The sequence below is a fragment of the Microtus ochrogaster genome, chromosome 18 (genome assembly GCF_000317375.1).
Source record: "Microtus ochrogaster isolate Prairie Vole_2 chromosome 18, MicOch1.0, whole genome shotgun sequence".
NCBI classification, from domain to species: Eukaryota; Metazoa; Chordata; class Mammalia; order Rodentia; family Cricetidae; genus Microtus; species Microtus ochrogaster.
The window spans coordinates 39,322,096-39,332,422 of record NC_022020.1 but is presented as its reverse complement, the minus strand read 5'-3'; the positions used below and the strand labels follow the sequence as shown (position 1 = coordinate 39,332,422).

At 38.7% G+C, this 10,327-nt stretch overlaps 1 protein-coding gene across 1 annotated transcript in view; it reads right to left on the bottom strand.

Moving 5' to 3' along the window:
• Nucleotides 1–808: 808 nt before the first annotated feature.
• Nucleotides 809–10,327, bottom strand: part of Srfbp1 (serum response factor binding protein 1) — a 24,448-nt gene continuing 14,929 nt past the window's right edge. The window contains exons 4-8 of the mRNA XM_005356098.3: nucleotides 7,896–7,967; nucleotides 4,186–4,267; nucleotides 2,633–3,350; nucleotides 1,469–1,506; nucleotides 809–1,110 (exon numbers count right to left, since the gene is read on the bottom strand). Of these exons, the coding sequence (XP_005356155.1) occupies nucleotides 926–1,110; nucleotides 1,469–1,506; nucleotides 2,633–3,350; nucleotides 4,186–4,267; nucleotides 7,896–7,967 (1,095 nt within the window). The 3' untranslated portion in view covers nucleotides 809–925. The remainder of the gene's footprint in view (nucleotides 1,111–1,468; nucleotides 1,507–2,632; nucleotides 3,351–4,185; nucleotides 4,268–7,895; nucleotides 7,968–10,327) is intronic.

The following is a 10,327-nucleotide window of genomic DNA, read 5'->3' as shown; positions in this document are numbered from 1 at the left end:
GTGGCTCTTTAGGGGTCCCATTTCCTCTACTAAGAATTTGTACTTAGGTTAACCCTTGAGGCCTCTTCCACAAACATTTCAATGCAAGGTGTGGTGGAACATACCTGCTTCCCAGCACTGGGAAAGTAAAGAACTAGGCTAGCCTGAGCCACACAGCAAGCTCCTCAGTGATAACGCATGAAGAAGACCTAGTATGTCTAAGGTCCTAGTTCAATTCCCAGTACTGTGCCCTCAAAACTAATATATAGCTAGAATAACTAGACACCATGTTCTTCTTTCCTGTATCACGAACATTTCCTATCCAGTACTTGCTCTACTGTTAACATATACAAAGTGGACAGAAGAAATTAGGATTTCTAGATATATGTTCTTCTTCATTAAGTGGAGATACTTATTGCAGGGGTATAAAGAACTCAGTTTTTGATTACTATACATAAGCAAGCTGCTTAAACACTACATTTTTATCATATCTTAACATTTTTATGACATCATTGTGTGTGAGTGTATTCACAAGCATGTGCCACACTGTGTACGTGCAGAGAACAACTTTTGCGAGTTGGCTCTGTCCTTAAACTATGAGAACTTCAGGGGTCATGAGCTTTGCAGGAGTGAACCACCTCATCAGCCCTGTTTTGCCTTATTTTTTAAGACAACAGGTAAAGTTTAACTAGTGAAATATATTTCATAATCATTGATGATAGGACCTAAAATTTTGTAACTTCTAAATTATATAAGAAATAATTTGGGACAAACACTCTTATAAATCAAATTTAGAGATCTGTAAAAGATTATATAAACACTCCCCAAACTCACACATAAAAGGAAAGACAAGCAATATATTTTTTAACTTTCAAAAGGACTTATTTAAATAGGCTAGTTAAAAATAAAAACAAAAATTTTGGCAGAAAAGGCATCAATCAATCAATCAATCATCAAATGTGATTTTTTTCCCCTGAAACACGGCGATTCTGGACTGCTGCTCTTTCCGTCTCCTGCTCGCTTCCCAAGAAGGGTGCAGAGGAGCCTGCACCTGCTGCCTCACACGCTCAAACCCTCTGCGTGCACTCTTTGCAAACTCATTCTTGACTGGAAGTTCATCTTCTGGAAAATCTGGGAAGAAAAAGAAAAATTGCAACTAAATATACCTGAAAAGGACAGACTTCATCTCTTCACACCAATTATCAAAGAAGAATCTCATTTTACTTAGACAAAATATCTCACAATTTAAAGCAGACACCCAACAGAAATCCTTACTTAGTGAGTCTATTCTTACAGTAGCATCAAGAGAGCATGCAGTTTTGCTACAATAAAAAGGAGCCAATACAAAACGATATTGCTAATGCTAAATAAGACACCCCATCTCCGCTTGTGTGGGTACACAATTCAGTAACTATTAGGAGATGGCAACTTTCATCCTTTCCCTGTGGCACAGTACTGCTTATTGGCTTGAGCAGTCATGAATACACACCTGGAGCTTTACTCTTCGGGGCCTGTTCTCTGGGATCCCTAAAAAAAGAAAAAGAAAACAAAAAACAAAAAACAACATTAGGAGCTAAAAGACAAAACAAATCCTCTGATGACAGAATGAATGATAAAATTCACCCTTAGCATCCACTTGCTCACTCCACCACCAGCCAATAAAATAAAATAATCCTACTACTACTACTACACACACACACACACACACACACACACACACACACACACACCCTTTCCTTTACACCCACATAGGAACTTCTGTTCAATGGAAAACAATCCATTTTGTCTATCTTGCTCTTGAATACTGTCTATATAAAGAACTTCAAAAATTTTTTAAGGAGGAGAATGATTGATAATGAAAATTAGCATCTACATTTTTAGTGCAGAACCAAGAAAAATCTAGAAATCTTTTGGGCACAACTGAGTTAGATAGGTAAATATTTTATTTACTCTCAAGGCTTTAACATTGTTTGAAGTTCTTTTCTATGCTAGGTTTAGAAAAAGTATTTACATTGTATTATTTTATTAAAGAGTATCTCTGACCAATAAATATACAGAAAAAGGGTCATTATTGATGATATCAGCTAGTCACAGCCTCTAGTTAAAAATGCACCAGTATTCTCTATCAGTTAAGAGTAATAAATGAAACTCTCTAGGGGAACAGCTGTGAAAACTGGCTATCATATCAGCAGAGATGAAAAGCAATATCCCAATATAAATTGGGTGGAGGAAGGCAGTCGCATGTACTAAAACATGGGAAGGAGCCATGTTTGGAATGGCAGCAGGTTATCACACATTCATCAGAAAATTCTGTTTATCAAGACAGACATGAATATTTTTAAAGCTTTACATTAAAAAAAAATCCCAAAATTTGAAAGTATGATACATAGAAAGAACAAAACCAAAATTACCCAGGCATGTCTCTGGGATTAATGGACCCTTTCTCATGAGGCTGGGCAGTGTTCCACTGCTGTATGTGTATCTCTACATGCTCCCAATTATGACGACGAAGAAAGAGTACCAGTCCGAAACCCAGCAAGGCTGACAAAAAGCAGGTTCATGAGGAGTTTTTCTCCCAGGCTGTGAGGATACGCAGCCACTCCATATAGTAAACAAATGAATTACATCAGTTCAGAATAAAACATGCCCTTACCTTTTGGAGCTCTTAGGTCCAGATAAAGAGTGGAAAAACACGGATTCTAACTTCCGGGCTTCTGGGATCAGCTTGTGTTTATCATTTCGTGTATCCCAATGGGTTTCAAGGGTATTAGCTTTGGGCGAGACCTTTGGGAGGGGTTTCTGTTCCTTAGCTGAGGACCGGACACTATTTTCCTTCTTTCGTGTCCGTCGGACTTTTCCAATGAAGAAGTCATCACCACTGTCACTGTCCTCGGACGCAGAAGACTGTTTGTAGAACCTTTCTTCAGTGCTGTCGTCGAAGTACTCCTTCTCACCCTCACTCACCTCTTCCTCGCTGCCACTACTCTCACCAAGGGTGCCTTCACTCTCTGTCTTTGTGGTTTTGGTTGAGGCTTGCCGTTTTGAGTCAGTGGATGACACCTTCTGGTGTGCAGAGGTAGCCACGGCATCCTTTCCTGAAGGCATCCCTGGAGAACATGGCGTGGCCACTGCTTTGGGTCCATGCTCTATCACGGCCGTTTTTTCTTTTGAATCACTTACTGCTTTCTTTGTTACTGTTTTAGCTCCTTTTGCTCTCTGTTCCCTGCCAACAGTTCTCTCCTGATGCTGTGACTCGCCTGCATCACCCTTTGAACACCGAGTGTCCCTACACTGGCTTTCGTCTGAAGTATTCTTTGATGACTGAGCTTCAGGAGCACTCTGCCTTGCATCTTTGAAGGCTTGCACAGCAGCTGCAAGAATATAGTACATGACTCTGTTTCAGCATTGGCACAAAGTGTCACTGTCCCCACACAATACTGCTTTAGCTATGTGGAAATATTTGAGAACTGGAATCTACAGTATGTATGGAACAGGAGTCTGAGGTCACAAAGAAATCTTTTCATTACTTAAATACCAAATTCATAAAAGGAACACTAGAAAATATCCATCTTGAATTGAAAAATGAAAAGAAAATTACTTTCTTCATGGCTTTGAATTATGAAATAAAAATATCACTGAAAGCAATAAAATGACAACATTAATTTATGTTAATGCCACTGAATTAGTTTCAGGCCTAAAAATAAGTGGCATTTAATCTTTGACAAAGCACTTAATTTCATAAACACACTTTATTTATTTATTTATTTATTTGTTTGTTTGTTTGTTTTTCGAGACAGGGATTCTCTGTGGTTTTTGGAGCCTGTCCTGGAACTAGCTCTGTAGACCAGGCTGGTCTCGAACTCACAGAGATCCGCCTGCCTCTGACTCCGAGTGCTGGGATTAAAGGTGTGCGCCACCACCGCCCGGCTATAAACATATTTTATAAAAGATACATAAAAATTATGTGACATAATATGACTGTATCAATATTTAAAACTATTCAACATGCCTGTATATATATTTTCTATAATTTTTACATATAACACATATTAAAATTTGGGAAAATACAGATTTAATCTTTTTTATATCAAAATCTTTTATACTTGTAGACGCATATCCATAGCTTTATACATTAAAGATATTTATCATCTATCCAAAGTCATATATCGAAATGCATTAGGCACACTATTGTAATTTAACTCCTACCTTTTAGCACATCTACTTTTTTCTTTAGAAGAGGGTGAACTGCTAATCTGGCAATTGCTCTTTCAGTTGCAGTAGAATCTGGCTGAAAATTGAAAGCAATAAATATACAGCATCAAAATTAACCTGTCACTATTGGAAATGACTGAATTGATATCTATCAATCTTTGTATGTCTTAGGTAACAGACTTTGCAAATATTCTCTCTAGATAAGTTACCCATGGAATCTACTCTAAAGACAAAGATCACATTGATTAAAAACATAACTCATCTTTAATAATTAAAATGCTATAATTTAAGTCTATAAAAACTAAAAACTGTGCCCGACATCATGGGTTCTGAAAAAAAAAATCATAGCTTTTACTTTCAAAGAGTTTAAATGTCTAAGAAAATGAAGTTAATAAAAAAAGATTCAATTACTGTATTAGTGCTAAGTCATGAGGACAATAAGTAAGTCTCACTTAATGGAACCTAGAATAATATGGTGTTCTCTCTTCCTGTTTTGAATGTCTTCTTTCTTTAATGTATGCTCAGAACATAACCTGGTACATTAAACACTTCACAAATATCTGATTGCTGGATAGGAACATAGAAGCATGTAGCATTTATTGTGTTCACAAATTAAGACATTCATGACACATGTCACTTTTTTACATGGCCACTGGGACCGACCTCATCCACATTCCTAGCTCTAGCTCCATCCCGGGATCAGGCTGATCTCCATTGGCATGATCTAAACAGAGATCTTTAAAGTTCCTCCTAAGGTCCTCCTACAATCCTTTCCATTTCCCAAATATATTTTCCCTTCTAGGTGCTCAGATAAAGATTCTGCCATCAGTTTTCCTTCCTTCACATAGCACAGGACACCTTAAAGTTTAATCTGGATTCCTAAGAAGGCAAAATTTAATATTTCAAGCATTTAATTTTATTCCCAAGAAAGCAAACTTAATATCTCAAACTTTTATTAAGATTTTTCTTTGACAATATTTATTTCAATTTTAGAATTCAAATATTAACAAAAGACTATAGGCCGAGGGCTTTTTTTTTCCTCAACAAAACAAACCAACATTCTTGACTTCAAGATCATTTAACTTAGCTATGTAGAAACAAACTGGATCTCAAATTCAGGTTTGTGTATTTGGTCTAATATGCCCCATAAGTTTCCTCTAATTCACAAATCATTAGTAACAACTACAAATTATTGTTTAAAGTCCACTAAAGTCTTCTTGGAAAAAAAAAAAAACCCAAACCCAACCTAAAGGCTTACAAGTAGTAGTGGGCACAGGCCCATCTCTCGGCTGCTCTGCCGTCTGCACTCTCATGTGTGCAGTGCAGGAACTAAGGGGCAAGGAACCCTGCAGACCCACCCTCCTTGCTCGAGTCCCTCTATCCATTTGCAGACTAACTGTTGTGACTCTAGTTTAAAAGGCTAAAACTTCTCCACAAATGACTAATCCAAATCAGAAGGTGATAAACTTCATCCGAGAGGCAATGCCACAGAGACACATCAAAGGAGCAGACCCCGTGCAGTAATTCAGGGCTGCATGAAGCCTTCACAGGGTTAGGCTGGATGAAGGAAGGAAACCACAGCTTTTCCTTATTTAAAACTGACACAATGTTTGCCATGGAAAATTCTCAGGAAACTGTGGTTTTTCACACACCTCCAGTTTCTTCCATTTCAAATAAATTAAACAAAAAAGTGGAAAACACCCTCATCTTTTAATGGAAAAATTTTATTTTGGCAATTGGGTATTTATTATCAACACAAAGGCATTTGTTATTCAATTTTGAAAAGAATTCTTCAAATATCCTCTGGATGAAAACAAGTGTCTAAGAAAGAAAGTTCACTTATGCGCTGCACTAATCTCTGAAAGGTCACCTAAATAAGCTGTAAGCCCACGGGTAGAGGAAGAGTATGAATATTAATGCTTGTAATAATAAACTGGGACTAAGTTCCACTCCACTTATCTAAAGAAATAAATCAACAAGTTATATTGTCAATGCACAGCTCTCACCGTAGAGAGTGTAAGGAGGCAGTTTACTCTGGAGTAACGGCTCAAGTACACAGACTTAGGGAACCCCAGCATGAAAGCAGTTTCATGCCATTCTATAGTTTCAAAGAACAAAGACATTCGTGAATCAGGGTGCGTAAAAACACACTGGGGCACATCAAAAAGGCAGTCACAGTTAGGAGCTGTTTTAGGGGGTTAAGGACCCTTTGAGAAGCAAGGCCTACTGACTGGCACCACTAGTGAGCCTGGATGCACAATGCTGCCTGTATCCATATTGTTTGTTTCTGGACCCATCAAAATGTAACCATGCCTCACAGGAAGCCACTGCCATGGATGGAGAAACCTTAGCTACCATGCCTCTACATCATGATGGACAGATGTAATGCTAGAGTCTGGCGGCAGTAGCAGCCTTTATCCTTTTAGACATGTAAGTGCTACTGAGGTACTGACTGTGAGAGCCTGGCTAACAGACTGCTCTCTGACGGATGCTGTACCAGACAAATACCTATCAAAGGAGGCGTTAGAGACCAGATATCCAGCTCCTCACACCTACCCTGACTCTGGGAAACACTTGAGCACCTGCCTCTCAGAGGCCAATCACTCTCATCCTCAGAAAGTGTAAGAGACTCCTACTCCTACTCTTGACCTCAGGGGCTCTCAATTCTTCTAAGAGAGCCTGCAAGTTGTCCTCTCTGATGCTAGGTTCTGCATTCTCCCCGGAGACGCCATCACGCTGTTGCTGTACATCTGCCTATCTAAGCTACTGATGCTCTAGTAATAAACTCTATACCTCCAACAATCCATCTCAGTGAACAATAGCTCCTTAATTTTTTGAGCCAAAATATATTCTCTCTGTTTCTGTAGTACTTTATAGAGATGAGAAAAGAAATGGATACATTCCAAACACAGAATGTTTTTATGTTTTTGTTAAACATACAATATAGCATATGAAAAATAATGATAAAAAAAATGGAGGGACTGGAGAGATGGCTCAGCAGTTAAGAGCACTGGCTATGCTTGCAGAGGATCCCAGTTCAATTCCTAGAACCCACATGGCAACTCACAACTGTCTGTGGTTCCAATTCCAGGGATATGCAGGTAGAAACAACAATGCACATAAAATAAGAGTAAGTACAATAATAAGTCTCTTAAATAAATGGGCTGGGTGTTGGTGGTGCATGCCTTTAATCCCAGTACTTGGGAGGCAGAGGCAGGTGAATCTCTGTGAGTTCAAGGCTAGCCCGGTCTATAAGAGCTAATTCCAGGACAGGCTCCAAGGCTACAGAGAAACCATATCTCAAAAAACAAAAATAAACAAAAACAAAATAAAACAATAAAAATAAATGGAAAAATAAGAAGTAGAAATTGATGTTTAACATCGCATAGTTGACATATAGTTTAAGTAGGCAGAGGGCAAGATGAATCTTTCAACACAACAACAACACACTCCTTTAACACTGCCAAGCCACTGGACATTAATGACAGGAAAAGATGAATTCTGGGGAAAGACCTGAGTATCAAGAACTAGAAGAAAAGATACTTTAACTTTTGGTAGTGGTTTAAGTTAGTTTCTTATAATACTTTCCACGACTTTATTTGGTAATGGAGACGAGAAAGAGGCGAATCCGGAAGACAATGAGAGAACACTAAGCAGCAGATGAGGCGCTCCACACTGGTACTGTGTCTCTACCACACACATACCTTTTTGCAAGTTTTTTCAAAGTTGATATCATCACCAAGAGCAGATTTAGTTATGACATCAGGTTTTAATTCCTGTGAAATAAACCAATTTTAGTTAATCTATGATCATTGTGATTAAAATTCCTTTTGTATCTTGATTTAAGAAACCTGGTATTTAAAATGTTAACTTCTAGAAAAGGAGTATAATATAATATCTATCACAGTTAAGAAATGACCACACACTAGAAAAGCTATGACAAATGCCTTTAAGTGTTGTGTCGATTCTGATCTGATCACATCAAGACACAAGTTCAGTACATTTTCAAGGACTATAGGTAACCCAAAGATTCATATGCAGTCAGAAAGTCTTTAAATGTCAAGCCTACAAAAACAAATACAATAAATAAACAGTTTTGAACTTGTAGAAATGCAAGGAATACTATATACATAATCCTCTGTAGAAGGGTACTCTAAAAGACGAACATCAGCCTGGGAGAAGTAACTTTATTAGCAATACTTGTAGTGAGTATGGATTTGCAGGTTAGGAGTAACTGTACTGATACAGAAGAAAAGCACAACAGATGAACCCATTACTTTGACTACAAAGAAAAATTGCAACTGGAAAAACAGCAGAGGAACAGAAGGAGGTTGTAGAGGTCATTACTTTATACATATAGAAAAGTGGCAGGAGCCAAAGGAGGCCATTAAAATGGACAGACTATAAAGAGAGATTACCCAGAGTACCTGGGTTCAAGTCCTAGCATCCGCATTGCCTCCCACATCTGTTCCAGCAATATAGTATCCTCTTCCATCCTCTACGGGTACCAGGACAGAAGTACACATACACACACTTGTATCCATAACACTCATACTCATCAGAGAATGCTTAGAGGTTAAGAGCACATTCTCCTCTCCCTGAAGAGCAGAATTGGATTCTTAACAACCCATAACACGGCTCACAACTGTCTGTACCTCCAGCTGCATGGGGATCTGACTGATACTTCTGGCCAGTTCAGGAAACTACACTCACATGCACATGCCACCATGATTAGAACTAATAAACCATGAAGCAGGGCCAGAGTTCCCGAAAAGAGAGCAGGAGAGGCTACTGGTCAAAGTGCAGCCCACTTGCAGCAGAAGAAAGCCCAGCAGTTTCGAGATGGCAGCACATGGGGTAATAGCCACACAGCATCATCAGCAGTAGCTGTGGCGTGGAGCCGCCTGAGCCTAGGAGACAAGTTGTGTGTACAGCAGAGAAAGGAGCTGGGGAAGTAACCCAAGACCTTTGAAGTAGTCAAAACGATCCCAGACATTGGACTGCAGGTTATTTTCACTGTTGGGAGTTTGATTTTGCTTTGTTAAGAGAAAAATGTATACCCTAGCTTCCTCCCTCTTGAAATAAGAAAGCATTTTTGATTTTACAGAAGCCCAGAGACTGAAATTTTAAAGAAACTTGGGTGTTTTAAAGAGACTTTTGAAGGCTACGGGGCTTTTAAAGTTATTTGAGTTGCCTATTAATTTGACATTTTAGAGATAAATGAAAAAGAAAGGTTTCTATTTAAATAGTGATGTGTTTGCATGTGAAATTGGCAAGGCTAGTTTCATATCAAGTGGACACAAGCTAGCACTATTTTGAAGAAAATCTCAATAGAGAAAATGCTCCCACTAGATTGGTCTGTGGGCAGTACCATACTTGGGCTGATAGTCCTCGGTGCTATATAAGAAGGTGGGCTGAGCAATCCATAGGGACCATGCCAGTAAGCAATGGCCCTCTATGCCCTTTTCTCCTGTCTCCAGGTTCCTGCCCTGACTTCCTTTGATGACAGACTGGGATGTGGAAGAGGAAGTGAAATAAACCTTTCTTCCAAAGTTGCTTTTGGTCATGGTGTTTTTATCACAGCAACAGAAACCGTAACTAAGTTAGTAGATAACTGAAGCGGTCATGAAACATACGTGCAAAAAAAAAAGGCTTAAAAGATATCGGTTTTACGATAATCTATAAACCACTGTCTCTTATACACAATTATTAATCCAACTTACTCTCTTCTAGCCAGTTACTCCTCTATTCTCCTTTCAGTTTCATCATTTTAGAAAACACAATTGCTCAAAAAACTTTCAAAAGTCTTTGAAATGGAATGACTCCTGCAATTTAAGCACCTGCTAGACCTTTACATCTCCACTCATTCCGTAACGAGTAATGCTGGTTACTTTACTAAAGACATACACTAACCATCTGTGTGATGCTGCAACCAGGGAACTGAGATAGAAACTAAACAATGAGACATAATAACATCCATTCTGAAAAAAACCAAGGTAAGTAAAAAATAAAAATGATGCTCAAACAGTGCAAGCACAGTTCAGTGTAGCAGAGATAGAGAGAGCTGAGAAGACTGATCTGAGCGCTGTCTGCAGTGCATTCCCCTTACCAGAGTACTGAGTTCTAGGGTCTGCAG